The following is a 15,503-nucleotide window of genomic DNA, read 5'->3' as shown; positions in this document are numbered from 1 at the left end:
TGTGGCAAAGTCTACCTTAGCTGACTCCTTTTATGCAACCTGCAGCCAAACAATACCTCTTAAGGTGCTTGCATTCTCCCTCTGACCATAGTAAAGAAATAACAAAGAGAGTTTGGAGGAAGCAAGTTCATTTAGGCTAGTGTTTAGCATGCGTCTCAGCGTGGGTAGCAGGACTATATTTAGAACTTTGGGACTCTTTGTGAGACCTCGGTAGACAAGTAATTATTGAAAAATAATTAAGAATATTTATACTAAGGTGATTTTTAACAGCTTGTCCTCTGCAGTCTAGAAGCTAAGAGGATAGACATGTGAAGAAATAGTTTACAGTTCAGATGTATGTCTATCACTGGAGAAGTCTATAAGGATACCCTAGAAAAATCTACAAAGTACTAAGGTAGCTACAAGGAAAGGGACAGCTGTTTATCTGGGGAAAGACAGCTGTAATCAAGGGCAACGTCACAAAGCAGGTTGAGTCTTAAAAGATGAAAAGTAATTCGTCAGAAGAGTACAGGGAAGCATTTCAGATGAAGGAATTGATAAAAGCGTACAAAGTAAGAGGAATTTCGTAAACTAAGAATAATAATGCAGTTGAGGCTTGGCGTGTTGTTGAAAAGGTACTGTGATGAAGCAGAGAAGAGAATATACTGTGGCTTTATATGTCTGTCCTGCATTTTGAAATTTTGTTTGGTTTCTGATTGTTTTTTTCACGGATGCTTGGATGAATTCATGAATGAATCTTTGAGATGTTTATGTGCCTGTAACCTGGTGACCTCTGGTAGTTCCCAAATGATTTGTTGAAGTTTTTGATCATTGGAAGGATTTCTTAAAGAAGTAAATATTCATCTGAAGACAAGATGAACTTAAGCTGTCATTTGATACACTCTTTTAAGTCTGTGTTTTAAATAAAGATTATGTCTTTTATCTAAATATTCTAAGTAATTTTACCTAAACATGCAGATTTGTCAGGAGAACTAGACTTGGACGTGATATTGGAGGAAGAACAAGAAAAACTTGATGGAGATGAAAGGAACCATTCACAGGTAAGTAAAACTATAAATTGAAATTTCTGGTTTACTACCATTTTCTTTGCTTTAGCAACACAATCCGGTGTGTAACAGAGTCCATAACAAATAAAGTGCCTTTCACAATTATCCTTGTAGAATTGATAGATAATAATTTAATAGTTTTCTAGCCCTTTAACTATACAACTTAAAATGCTGTTAGAATCTATTATACTTTATAGTTTGTCTTTGGAATTGAGGGGAAAAAAGTTCCTGACTTGTTTACTTCTTCCATTTTTATAACTTCAGTGCATGATTAAGGTGATATCAAATACTGAATCATAAGGTTAAGCAGTTGAAATTACGAACAATATGACGGCCTCTGACCTAGATACGTGTAAAGAGAAATCATTCCCAGTGGCTCAAGGTTTTCCGTTGAAATCGCCAGTCACTGATGCCAAGATGAAAGATTCATTCTACCTATCATCTCAGCATGATTGACTTGGGATGAACATTCAGGGAGAGAGTGGGGTCATAGAATCATCCAAGTTGCCTCTTAAGAGAATCGAACCTTCTAGATTGGACCTTTGTTTTTAGAGTACAAATAATAACATTCTAAGTTATTTCATTTCAGGGTGGGAAGTCAGTAGATATTATGAAGAATGCTTTATCCCCTTTCTTTGGTGGATATTAGAACATAATATTGGAGAAGGCGATGGCACCCCACTCCAGGACGCTTGCCTGGGAAATCCCATGGACGGAGGAGCCTGGTAGGCTGCAGTCCATGGGGTCAGTAAGAGTCGGACAAAACTGAACGACTTCATTTTCACTTTTCACTTTCATACATTGGAGAAGGAAATGGCAACCCACTCCAGTGTTCTTGCCTGGAGAATCCCAGGGATGGGGAAGCCTAGTGGGCTGCCGTCTGTGGGGTTGCACAGAGTCGGACACGACTGAAGTGACTTAGCAGCAGCAGCAGCAGCAGCAGAACATAAGATAACTGAATGCAGGGGCTTCCTGGGTAGCTCGGCTGGTAAAGAATCTGCCTGCAATGCAGGAGGCCCCGGTTCAATTCCTGGGTCGGGAAATTTCCCTGGAGAAGGGATCGGGGACCCACTCCAGTATTGTTGGGCTTCCCTGGTGGCTCAGACAGTAAGGAATCCGCCTGCAGTGTGGGAGACCTGGGTTCAATCCCTGGGTTGGGAAGGCATGGGTTGAGGAGGGTGTGGCAACCCACTGAAGTCTTCTTGCTTGGAGAACCCCCATGGACAGAGGAGCCTGGTCGGCCTCAGTCCTTGGGGTCACAGAGTCAGACACGACTTAGCACACACATAACTGAATGTAAGCAGGTGATATGTATTGATGTATAACTCCATCGTAATATATAATTTGCATTAAAATTTAGGAATTGGTTCCTCTGTCTGATCAGTGTTAATTGATTTTAGCTCCTGGTCATATAAAGATATTATATTAATTCTCCAGATATTAGTCCTTAAAACGGAAAACCAAAAATCTTAATGTAAGGTCGGACCTCGGTGGCCTTCTTGGCCTCTTGTCCTTCCCCCCCTTCCTTTTCTCCCCCGCTGGCGGAAAAAACGCTGACTGTTGTGCTCTGTTCCCTCATTCCCTCCCCCACTGCTTGAGTGTCCTTGATATAGCGGTTCCTGGTAGAAATCAACCCTCTCCTAACCTCCCCCTACTGTCCAGAAACAGCATTCTGCCCAGAAACAGCAAAAAACTATTTCACTGCGTCAGCACAACCTTGAGCAGACCGGGCAACCAACCCAGTCTTGCCTCCCCGGCTAACTGACCTATGAGGGACCACCACTCCAAATCTTGCCTTATCGGGAAAAATTTCGCTGTTTCTTCCTGTAAAGCTATATAAGCTGCCTCTTGCCTTTGTTCGGGCGCGGACTTCCTCGACCTCACTTACCTGGGTCCGGGAACCCCGCCAGGGAGCGCCTTGCCATGAAAGCTTGTTAAATCACCTGTTTGGTGTCTGAGTTCTTTTATCTAACATCATTGGGCCGTTTTGACCTTACACTTAACAGACATGCTGTAGGGACTCCCTATATATGGTGTAGTGAGGTGAAATATTTTTAAGGGAAGAAGCATTTAAAACATTAAAAATCATCTAATTCATTTTTGGTAGATTTCACATGTATGCATTGTTTAAATCAATCAAACAGTTGCAAAATTGGGTTTGTGAGTGAATGTTTTTCTCCTATTTTTGGGTAAGGCAAGTTATTTTTCACTTCTTAGTTGTGATCTGGTGATTTGTGAGTAGTTACATATAAATTAAGAAGTTTAACAGTGAAATTTTAATAATTTTCTGACTTTTCTTTATCCATACTGGAATAGTGAAAAATTACATTATTTTGCACACATGTACCCTGCCAGAAAAGACACCTGAAAATCAACCAGTTAATTTTCCACTCTTGCAGCTGCAAAAGTTGCCTCAAGAACCGGAAATGAATAAGGAATGTTGTAGACAGGACAGATCTGTACGTTCAGGGCCTCCTTATGTGGAGAAGTATGAAAACATGTGGATCAAGCAAGGCAAATTAGAATGGAAGGAGAAGTTAAAACCATCACAAATGAGTTAAAGCAGAAGTTAGGTGAAATTTGTGAGAAATACAAAATTATTATTTGTCCTAAGGAGGAGTCACTACATGATCACCCTAAAGAAGGAACAAACAGAAAGGAAATACCTCCTCACATGACAAATAATACACCTGATGGTGGGGAGAAAGATGCATTTGGAGTAGCTGTCTCTCTAGTATTCCAAGTATGTTCTCAACAAAAAGAACCCAGTCTCGAAAATGTTTTTTCGTCGAATAAACTATGGGTCCCCGGGATTCGCTTGTCAGTCACCTTCAAGGCTTGGTTTCAGTGAAAATAAAATAGACCTTGAAAGTGATAAACTAGATATTGAACATGTGTTTATCAAAAATGAGGAGAGTTTTTATAATGATGTAGAAAATAAAAAAGTAGGGAACCAGGTAGTTACATTTGAAGTGAAAGAAGACTAAGAGTTTGATATGAAAATATCAGACAATACGAGGCAAAATCCCACTAGTCGGAAATTAGACATCGGACAGACACATCAATCTAGTCTGTGGCTTGTCTGCTCCGGTAAGATGAAATACGTAATTCAAATAAAAACTCACGGTACTCCTGCTGTCGTTAACAATACTGATAAGAAAACCAAACCTATACAGGACTGGTCCCAGAAGCTACTGCATGCAGGTAATTGCAGTGCTAGTGATGATGAAAGCGTGGAACCGAATTAGAAAATGGGAACTCTTCTCCACCGAATAGTCACAGAGCATCCAAAGTGTATCTCAATGAAGAACTGCAGAAGGATATGCAGAGGTTTAAGAACACAATAGACATGGTACAAGTAGTGTTGTTAGCTTTGGAAAAAGAGACCATTCAGCTTGCAAAAGAGGTAGAGGTTCATTTGCTCTTGCTTTGGTTTCTCCCTTTCTGGATGATCTGGTCCATTTTGATTTTCTACTTATGCATAAAGTGGGGTCATCTAAATAGGTACTTGTGTAGAAATAGATTATTTCTGCCATCCAAATAATAGGAATTCAGGAAACTGTTTTCATGGCTTTTGTCCTTCAATCAATCTAATTCTGTCTCTGTCAGTCTTTCATTTGGACTGGGAAACTCATTTACCTACACACCATGTAACCGCCTGAGCCAGAATAAGCACCGAGGAAAGTGTTCAAGGAGTATGAGCAACTAGGGTTTTGCAGTGTGTGTGTGTTTGTTTAACTTTGTTGGCTTAAATATACGTTGCATTTCCACAGAATGGGAAGAAAGCAGAGACTGCGAGAAGGGACAGAAACACACATTTCCTCTAATCTCTTCCTTGTGGTTGAATATGTGTGACCTTCTCTGCTTTCCTCAGTCCCTGGGCACTTAGATATCCAACATGGCCACTTCAGGCTGTTTTTAATCACCACTCTCAGATGTCTCTTTTGAGAGAGTCCTCTTCACTATGTTGTTTACTAAAATGTAGTAAGTTTTGACATGTGTGATTTTGTCACATAGGTAGTATATGTGTGTGTGAGAGTTGGTCAGTCGTCTCTGATTCTTTGCGACCCCATGGACTGTAGCTGGCCAGGGTCCCCTGTCCATGGATTTCTCCAGGCCAGAATATCATTGGTGTGGATAGCCATTCCCTTCTCCACGGGATCGTCGCAACCCAGGGATCGAAGCCAGGTCTCCTGCATTGAAAGCAGATTCTTTAACATCTGAGCCACCAGGGAAGCCAATAGGTAGTATACACCCTCAGCAGAAAAAGAAAAAGAATCAAGTGTGTATCTCCAAAGAAAAAACTGATGTTTGAGATGCTGTGAGATATTTCTTTCTTCCATAGTAGGTTTTGAAACTTGCTTGCTCTTTTGTGTAAGACAAAACAAGAAGAAAATGTAGCTATTCTCCTTTAAAGAAAAAAGAGAGTAAACCCTACCCCCAACTTAAGACTTAAATTACTTTGCCAAAGTCACGCTTTTCACTTACCTGATTCATTTGAGGAATTTGTTTGGTAATTTTATCGGATTCAAGATTACAGAATTGTATCATCTCTTTTGGTGCCATAAAATGTTAGGGAATGCCCCTTTAGGGGCTTTGAACATATCATTTAACCTTTTTTTTATTTTAGAGCTGTTATTGGTAAATAGTGGGCAAAGGTAGATAGTTATTTTTGTACCCTCTAGCTATAAAATCTGATGGTTATTGAATGTGGAGTTGGGAAGCGTTACTTATATTCCAGAATTCCACACTAACTAACCTCTCCTCAGTTTCATTCTGCTCCTTGTGTTTTGGTAAGCTTTGGTTCATATATTTCAGTGAACACCATCAGGTTTTTGCTCTCGCCTGGATCCCAGTGAAAAAAGAATTGGAAAAGGCAGTGGGGAAAGAATAGCTTTAGTCCAGAAAGAAGAAAGATTCCTTTCTGTCTCTGAGGCACTAAGGTGTCACATCCTCTACATCTGACTGTTTCATGGAAAATCCAGGTGCTAAAGACCGAAGAGGACAGATGTTGTGTGTGTTTATGTCTCTATCTCTGCCATTCAGATGGGGAAGACTGGATGTGGATAACTGTATCTTATTAAGAAAGCCTTTCTTGAAATTTTGGGCATTTTGTTTCTTTCCCTCAAACAGAAAGAAGCACATTTTAGAAAAATTTCAGTGACTTGTAAGTGATAAAATTAAGTTCAAAAGTATCTTTATCAGTTAACATCAGGGCAAATGCTGAGTCAAATAATAAATTGAAAACAGAGTCTCTAGAATTAAGTAATAGCAATCATTCTTAGTGTCAAAATTTCATTAAAGGTTGAAGAAGGAAAAAGTAGTGAAGTGGAAGTATCAGACAACGTCTGGGATGCTGCTGCTGAGAGCCGATGGATTCAGCAGAGAAAGCGTGGAGGAAACAAGAAGCAGGCGTTTCCTGCCATGCAGAATGAAGGTTCTGATAGGTAAGCCTCTATCGATATTTAGCAGTAGGTCATTTGTTAATTGCCTGTAAAATCATTTCTAACTTGAGCTAATGCTTGTGATTGACGAATTTTATATTTTACTGGAGATATGGTTATTTTGAGTACTCTCATCCTTTAGCCTTAATACTAGTTACTTTGTTAACATACCACTATGTTACAGTAGTATTCTGCGTTTGACTGCATACTTGCCTTAACCAGTGTGTTGTATGTTTAAATTTATCTCATGTCACTAACGAACATCCTTTCATTTCAGTTTGAGGACTTCTTTCAGCATTTCTTATGAGGCGGGACTAGTGGTGATGAGCTCCCTCAGGTTTGCTTTGTCTGGGAAAGTTTTTATTTCTCCTTCATTTCTGAAAGACAGCTTTTCTGGATAGAGCACTCTTGGTTGGCAGTTTTCTCCTAGCACTTTGAGTGTGTCCATGGATGGAGGCCAAACTGTTGCTGGTGGCAGGAGAGCTGACGAGGCACCTGCCTTTCATCCTTGATGCTGATGTCACCCATGCGGGTGGTTTACAAGTAAACTGCCCCCCACCCCGCTAAATTTGATTGCTTCTTTCATGGTGGATGTGCCACATGTCATTTTCAAAATCATCTAAATTGTTACTTTTCTCTTTGAGGGTTTTTTTTTTTTTTTGGCTGTGCTGGGTCTTTGCAGCTGCAGTGCTTGGGCTTCTCATTGTGGTGGCTTCTCTTGATGCTGAGCATGGGCTCTAGGGTGCTGGCTTCAGTGGTTGTGGAGCACAGGATTCATTGCTCCGTGGCATGTGCTGTCTTCCCTGACCAGGGATCGAACCTGTGCCCCCTGCACTAGCAGGCAGATTCCTAAGCAGTGGAATACCAGGGAAATTCCTAAATTAAACATTCAGTTCAGTTCCGTTCAGTCATTACTGTATTTAAAAGGAAAACAAAAAATATAGTGTAAATCTGATTATGGCTCCTACGTCTAAGAATCATTGTGTTTAGCCAGTGGGCCCCAGGTTTTCAGTGTCGCCCTTGAGGTTTTTCCCAGTGTCTTTCCAGATGCATCTCTCTACTTTCTTTCTTGTGTTTTGTACTTTTCCTTCCAGGTTCCTAGGAAACAACCTAGATGTTGTGTGCCTGACCTGTGTACTCACATTCTAATCTCCCAGTGAAATGATTTCTCTCTTTTCTCTTCCTTTTGGCCTCCTCTCTTCACTGCTTCTGTAAATCCTTCCTTATTCCACTAATGACTTTCATATGTCAACTCCTACATATCATATTGTATCATAATTGTATATCTGTGTTTGAAGGAAGAATTTGTTTCCTTGCATATGGTTGGTACTTCGTAACTGTTTTGTGAATTAATGAATGACTTAAGATGGGTAAGAGTTGGAATTTTACAAGAATTGTTTTTTTATTCTTTGTTAGTCGAATTATTTGAAAACATTGGCTTTTTTGTGGATTTTTTAAAGTAGCGATCCTGGCGTGTCCAGGAAGGAAATAGGGAAAAAGAACAATGGCAACTGGACCCAGGAAGAATGTGTGATCGCACCAATATTTGGAAAGACCGATTCGCTGCCTGGTGGTCTGCTGCATGTGAATGGTGAGAGCATTTCGAGGAAAGAGGATCGAGAGGATGGCAGGTAACACGGACAGATTCTTTATTTCTAGGGGAAGAAATGTTAGCACTGAATACCTCTTCTGGGAATAGAGCAGCATAATATAGCATACAGGCCAAGAGAAGAGAATCCTCAACTCTACTGGATGAACACCGCAGAAAGGTTACGGAGAGGACCCGTGCCTTTGGCCGGAAGTCGTTTCAGTAAATAGTCCACTTGGAAGCTGGACTGTAGTGAATACACGGAAACAGCTCCGTGGGGAATATTTACTGGGGCAGGCAATGAAGAACTGGATGGTAATTGAAGAGGCATGTGGAGTTGAAAGGAGTTTCTTGTTTTATGTTAAGAGGGGAGCTGGTAGAGTGTGTATGCTGTTGGAAATGAGCCAGCGGAGGACGTGTTTATTTAATCTTGTTTGCATTTCCAATATTAGAAAGCTTATTGAATGTATGACATTATCTTTAAACTATGACAATAAATTAACTGTCCATTATTATTATTGTACATGATTATTATGTACATGTACATATGTAGTTTTTGGTAAGGGCTTGTTCATTGACTCTGAAGCATAATATTCTTATGTAAATGAATATGTAGATGATTACTTGTTAATTCTATCATACATAGATTTTTTAAAAACTATATAATCATGAATTTACAGATATTTAGGTTATACTGAATAGGATTTAATCATTCCTTGATGATTCTAGTTGATAGTATCATCGAGGGTAGCTATGATTTTGTAAGGTACTGTGAAACATCACATCATGTTAACTTCATTCAAAAGGGGAGGATTTTGTTTATTTTCAGTAGAAACAATTATCAATCTTGTACAGTTTATTACTTCGGATGATAAAGATCTAAATGAGAAAAACCATGCTTCCTGTACTGAAAGTGTCCTTAACACATACTGTGTGCTCCACAAGTGTATGTCAGAAGCATAAGGAAACAGCAGAATGCTTGAATGAATGTGTATTGATGAATTTCTTTACAAAAAGCAAATCTTTATTGAAAGTAGATTTCCAATATTGCCTACATCTAAAGTCTTTTTGTTTTGATAGAAATATGTTTTTAGATTCAGAGTTACCATTTGTAGTTATAGCTAGACATGAAATAATAATATAGATTCATTTGGTATCATATTAGTTAAAAAGATTTCACGTAGGGGGAGGAGGGAGGTGGGAGGGGGGTTCAAGAAGGAGAACACATGTACACCCGGGGCGGATTCCTATCAGTGTATGGCAAAACCAATATAATATTGTAAAGTAATTAGCCTCCAATAAAAAAAAAAAGTTCAAGCTCAAGCCAGTTAAATAAAAAATAAATAAATAAAAAGAATTTTCAGTATCACTTTCTCAGCATATTTTGGAACAGCAGCATTCAGGCCAGATTTCCTGGGTTTGAATTTGGGGGTGTTGGTGAACTGCTGTGTCGTCTTGGGCAAGTTCCTCAGCCTTTCTTTGCTCCATTTCTTCCTAGCTAAAAGATCCAATATATATTACTTATCTCCCAGAATGATCGTGAGGATTAAAATGCCTTTAAGGCATGTCAAATGCTTGTAATAAGGCATAGCCATTGCATAACAAGCCCTCAAAAAGCTAATAACATTGTGATAAAAAATGGGTTTCTTTCTTATAAGGCCTTAGGGAATACTTCCGAGATAGGTTTTATTGCCATAAAAGTTAGTTCTTATTAAAAATGACAACTGCAAAAAACCCTGGTATACTGCTTCTATCACATAACGCAAGTAATGTTAGGATTTTCCTTTTCCTTTGATCTAAATTTAATGTTTTATTAGTATTACAGATATATTTTCTTTGTCCTTTAATGCTACTCTTTTTTATTGTTTCATCCTTTGATAGAAATTACTTATGAATGCAAAGATGTTCTATAAAAAACATTTAGGTATTGTTTATATTTTTGAGTTATTAAATTTTAGCCTGAAAAGAATCATTTGTGTTTCTTTTTTAGGCCTGCAAGGAAAACAGCATATGAAAAGAAGAAGGTATAGTAAAATGAAAAAAATTAACTTTAACATATATTATTCTCTAAAAATACTTCGTCAAAGGAATAGTGGCAAAAAAGAACATCTTCCGTTGTTGAAGAGACATTTACTTTGAAAACATAATTTAGAAACTCTGTTGATGAAGTTATCCTTTTGATAAAAACCTGTTCTTTTACGAAGCCTCTGCTTTTGCTTTGGTAAAGGGATTTATCACCTTTGTACACTTGGTATATTTTATACATATTTTAAGGACATTGTGAAACAGTATTGTTTATGTGTAGGTCAAAGAACAAAGTAATCACGTGAATGACCTGGATGATTTAACTCAGTCATCTGAAACTGCTTCCGAGGATGGCGACATGCTTTCCTCTAAAAATTCCCGGTTGCCATCTGGCAGGTGGCTGATGGTCGTGGACCCCTCCCTCTGTGCCCGTCAGCCCTCCAGTCCACCTGCCTCGTGAACAGCTCAGAGCTGGCTCCAGCTTTCCCAGCTGAGTTCTCCCTCACAGTAGAGTCCTCCAGGATGGGTGTGTTTAACTGGCATCCTCGAGAGGCGCAGGAATGCTCCCCGTGGATTTTTTCCAGCAGTTGGTAGAAAACAGCCACTCTTGAAGTTGATTGTCCTTCATTCTGCAGAGTTCTCGAGTGGCATCTCAGAGCAGAGGAGTTCACTCCCCTAACCAATGTCCCTCTCAAACACGGACTGGGTCCCATCCCCGAGGTCCTAGCCACAGATCTGCCACAAGGAAAAGCTCTCGGGAAGAGCTGGGAAAGTAGTATTTGTAATTCAAATCCATTTGTCTACAGCAGTCAGGTAGGGACACACCATGGCCTCACTCAAGGAGAGTGAGAGCTTAAATATTTTCTATAGGAATTGATCTCAAAATTTTTGGGACTGTCTCGCAGAGCCGGGACCCTGCTCGTGGTTTAGGCCAGGCAGACCGTGTGAGCTCCACTGACGACTGCGTTACCCGACCACGTCCCTCTGCTCTGGGGTGAGAGTGTCGGTCACACCACGCATGTCACCGTCTTCAGTGTCTAAATCAGAGCCTGTTCTTGGCTCCACTATCACTTTTGTAACCGGTACCCTATCAACAGCCTTTTCGTATCACTTACAGTTTTTCAGTTGGTAAAACCTGTGACATCAGTTGTAAAAACACTCTTGTACACTTTAAGAAGTTGTTTGTTTAGAATAAACTTATAAAAGTCCCCCTCCTACCAAGGGGAAAAAAGTAAAAAAAATACTCTTGCGACTAACAGTAGCTATTCTGGTATTTGGTAGTGATTTCCCTTCCTTGGTGGATGATTAGGTTAGTTTACCACTTCCACTGAAGGTCAGGAGGAAACTGTAGGGGTTCAGAGACCATGCTTTGGAAGTCGTTCTTGTGCCTGTGAGAAAATGAACCTCTGCTCTGTGGAGTGTCCTGTGTCAGTACAAGGAACTTTTGAAACAGTGATAGATACGCCATTGTAGACGTTTAGTGATAGTTATGTTTCTCATCGTGTTTTCCCCATCTTACTATTTTAAACAGTATGAAGAGGTAATGGAAGTTACTGCAGCAGCAAATAATCTCATGATTCTCTATGAAGAGCTCTCTAAACTTTTCCTTATTTGCCATGAGTGTCTGCACCATGAGTGAAATAGGAGACTTGTTTGTACTGATATGTTTGTTCTGGAGAAGTGCCTGTGGTTTGATGTCAGAGGACTAGTAGGGTCAGAGACCTGGTGAAAAGCCTGCAGGGTACTTACATGTTTCTAACTTCTTCCTTCCCAGAATCATTATAGCTAATGCGTTAATTGATGTTTGCAGAAGTGCTTAGCGCAGCTGTCAATAGGTATAAGCTTTGCAGTTGCCTATTACAATGTTAGAGAGGTAGCATATTCTCAAGAAAACACTTTTTGTATGAAATTTCATCTATTTAAGTATATAGAGAGCTAAGGCTCTTACGTGAAGTAGCTGTATAGGAGGTATCAGATGCAGTGTTTTTAAGGGAGCGAATGGTGGTGGTATGGAATTATCGTTGATGTACAGTATTGTGTTAGTTTCAGGTGTGCAACGCAGTGATTCAGAGACATATGTGTATGTGTGTGTATATTATATAAATGGGGCTTCCCTGCTGGCTAAGACAGTAAAGAATCCACCTGCAATGCAGGAGACCTGGGTTCGATCCTTGGGTTGGGAAGATCCCCTGGAGAAAAGGCAACCCACTCCAGTATTCTTGCCTGGAGAATCCCATGGACAGAGGAGTCTGGCAGGCTACAGTCCATGGGGTGGCAAAGAGTTGGACATGACTGACTAACACACATACACACACACACACACACAAACACACATTCCTTTTCAGATTCTTCTTGTAGAATGTTAAATGTAATTCCTTATGTTGTACAGTAGATCCTTACTGGTTATTTTATACACACTTGTCTATATAAAATGGTATATGTTAAACCCAACCTCCTGAGTTATCCATCCCTTCCCCTACCCCCTTTCCTGTACGGTGACTCAGCTTGTTTCCTATGTCTGTGGGTCTGTTTCTGTTTTGTGAATAAGTTCATTTTCGATTCCACATGGAAGCAGTATGACTTGCCTTTGTCTGACTGAATTCACTTAGTGTGATCAGGTCTAGGTCCATCTTTGTTGCTGCAGATAGCATTAGTTCATTCTTTTTTATGGCTTTGTAGTTTTCCATTATATAAATATACCACATCAGATGCAATTTTTAAGTGCAGTCAGATCTATAAATCTTTTGTTTTAAGCTTTCTGGGTTTGTTGTAATTCAGAGAAAAGCCTTTCCAGTTCTGAGCTGCTTGAAAAGCCCCTTGGGCTTTCTTTTTCCTTTCATGGATTCATTGTCTTCAAATAAATTTTTGGACCTTTGGGAATTTCTGCTTGTATAAGGTCTGAGGTTTGTATCGAACCTTATTTTTTCCATTTGGAGATCCACTTGGTGCAGTCTTTTCACTGGCTAAACATACAGGTTAGTCTTTCATTTCAGAGGAAATGATGAACTGTCATTTTATTGAGTACTCACTGAAACTCTCCTTTGTCTCACTCAGGTTTCTGATAGTGGTAGAAAAGCAAAAGGTCTGTTGCGCAGAAACCACAGGCAGGATGAAATTGCCATGCCAAGACTAGAAAGAGACACAGTGAAAAACCAGAACCAGGAAAAAGAAAAGAAATCTTTTGAGGACATTGGAACTGGAAAAGGAGAGAATGATTATCCTCAAAAGGCAATAAAATTGAACAAGGAAAAGCTGACAATTACCATATTCCAGCATACTGGCCAGTTTAACGTTCCGATAGCTGAAAATACAACGCTAAACCCTGAGCTGGAGAACGCAAAACAAAGCCTGGAAACAGAAGTGGAATCCCACCGTTCTAGACTGGCTGCTGCCATGCACGATCATGACCAAGGTCAGACATCACAAAGAGACCTGGAACTTGCCTCCCAGAAGGCAAAAGACAAGACATTACGCCTGCAGGACCAAACGAAGTTCGATATGGCTAAGCTGAAAAGTAACAATGAGATGCTTTCCCAGCAACTTTCTAAAGTGAAAAATAAATTCAATAAGCTAAAAATCAAGCTGCATCAGGCGAGAGATGATCTCCGAGAAAAGGCTTTGATGTTAGAACGGGTCCAGACAGACTTACGCCAAGCAGAGTGTCAAAAGCAGGATATCGAACACATGTATCAGAACGAACAAGGCAAAGTGAATGAATACCTTGGAAAGCAGGAATCCTTAGAAGAGAGATTATCTCAACTCCAGCGTGAAAACATGTTGCTCCGACAGCAGCTGGATGATGCACGAAACAGAGCCGACAGTAAAGAGAAGATGGTCATCAGCATCCTAGACCAGTTTCAGCAGATCGTGAGAATACTTCAGGCTGAAAGTGAGAAACGAGATCTGATGCTGGAGGAAAGAAACAAGGAGTTGGTCAACGAATGTGATCATTTGAAAGAGAGAATATGTCAGTATGAAAATGAGAAAGCAGAAGGAGAAGTAAGTATCCAGAAGGAGAAATAATTCTCAGACTTCCTGCAAGAAAATTCAAAGTGATTCTTAATTCTGGCTAAATGTTGAATGTAGCTGAATTTAAAAAATACACAGGCTGTGAATCTATGGTCCCTGAAACAGACTAAAGGCACACCTTGTGTCCAGCAAATAAAAATTAGACTCGAGAGATGCTTCACTTTGAGTAGAGACATCGTGTCGCTTATGAAATGTTAAGAGCTTAATTTCTAAATTTTTAGTATAGACAGGTGTAAGTTACTCTTTTACTATTCAGACAATCATTTTAATCTCCATACTAACCACATGTCAGTATCACGATGAAGCAGATAAAAGAAACACTCAAACCTAAAGTGAATTATTTTGAAATTAAGCTTCAGTTACACGGATTACCTTGACAGTCAAGTCCAGGTTTCCCAGAGGCTATGAGTTATCTATCGTACTTTGGCTTCAGTAGCTTGTCGTACCTTTTTGTCATATTTGTTGGTATAATTTTAGTTTTATTCATGTCAATTTGAATTAACTTGGAAAACATTTCAGGCTTGAATCATTTATTCTTATGGCCTCTCAACTCTTTAAAGAGTTGTCATTAAATTGAGAATTCATTGGCAAGTCATTGAAATATACTTGTCATTAAATCATAATTTGGGACTCAAGTGGTGAGCTTTAACGAAGCCCTTCTTGATTTCATCTTCCCACTGCTATTTCTGCTATTTCCTTAGAACATGTTTGCAAACAATTTGCTCATAATTCTCCTTTTAAGGGTCAATTACTGTCATTCGAATACCGGTTTGCCCAATAAAAATGGAGGGTGGCAGGATTCGTGAGCAGCAGGGATGGAGTGAGTCAGGAGAGGGTTGTAGGGCCTGCGGCCTGGAGGCAGGTGGACGCCAGGTTATCGAGGCTCCTTGAAGGCATGGGAGCAACCTCATTTCAAAAATTTCATTATTCTTTTATATTGGAACATAGTTGATTTACAATCTTGCATTAGTTTCAGATGTACAGCAAGTTGATTCAGTTATAGGCATACGTATATCCATTCATTTTCAGATCCTTTCCCATGTAGATGCCTGCAGAATATTATGGTTAGCCAAGGGGAAAGGTGGGGAGGCGGGATAAATTAGGAGTTGGGGATTAACATAGACACACGACTAGATATAAAACAGATCAGCAGCAAGGGAATGGCCTCATTTTTCTGCTGAGGAAGGAATCTGTTGGAAAGATCTGAGCATGGGATTGAATATGTGAAGATCTCCGATGTTAATGGAAGCCTCTTTAATAAAGAGTTTCCACAGTGTGGAATTTCCCACCGCTTGTCCCACCTCCACGCCTGTTTCGTCCTGGAGGTGAGGTGGTGAAGCTCTGCAGGTTTATCGGGAGGGGCAGGGTGTG

At 39.9% G+C, this 15,503-nt stretch overlaps 1 protein-coding gene and 1 pseudogene across 9 annotated transcripts in view; both read left to right on the top strand.

Annotated features, from left to right (window-relative positions):
* The window catches only part of LOC129556592 (ankyrin repeat domain-containing protein 26-like), a 67,253-nt gene that overhangs the window by 38,010 nt on the left and 13,740 nt on the right, over positions 1 to 15,503 (top strand). For 6 of the 9 annotated variants that reach the window (XM_088844263.1, XM_088844262.1, XM_088844258.1 and 3 more), the window contains 6 exons: positions 958 to 1,040; positions 6,351 to 6,493; positions 6,768 to 6,827; positions 7,951 to 8,121; positions 10,069 to 10,102; positions 13,158 to 14,102. In XM_088844263.1, the coding sequence (XP_088700389.1) occupies positions 958 to 1,040; positions 6,351 to 6,493; positions 6,768 to 6,827; positions 7,951 to 8,121; positions 10,069 to 10,102; positions 13,158 to 14,102 (1,436 nt within the window). The remainder of the gene's footprint in view (positions 1 to 957; positions 1,041 to 6,350; positions 6,494 to 6,767; positions 6,828 to 7,950; positions 8,122 to 10,068; positions 10,103 to 13,157; positions 14,103 to 15,503) is intronic. The other 3 variants (XM_088844257.1, XM_088844261.1, XM_088844260.1) reach the window with 3 other exon arrangements.
* Positions 3,683 to 5,800, top strand: LOC148775477 (putative coiled-coil domain-containing protein 144B; annotated as a pseudogene).

Source organism: Moschus berezovskii, chromosome 15 (genome assembly GCF_049115385.1).
Source record: "Moschus berezovskii isolate FMDL1 chromosome 15, NW_MosBer_1.0, whole genome shotgun sequence".
NCBI lineage: Eukaryota > Metazoa > Chordata > Mammalia > Artiodactyla > Moschidae > Moschus > Moschus berezovskii.
Note: the sequence above shows the minus strand (reverse complement) of the source record. Positions and strands in the feature narration are given on the sequence as shown.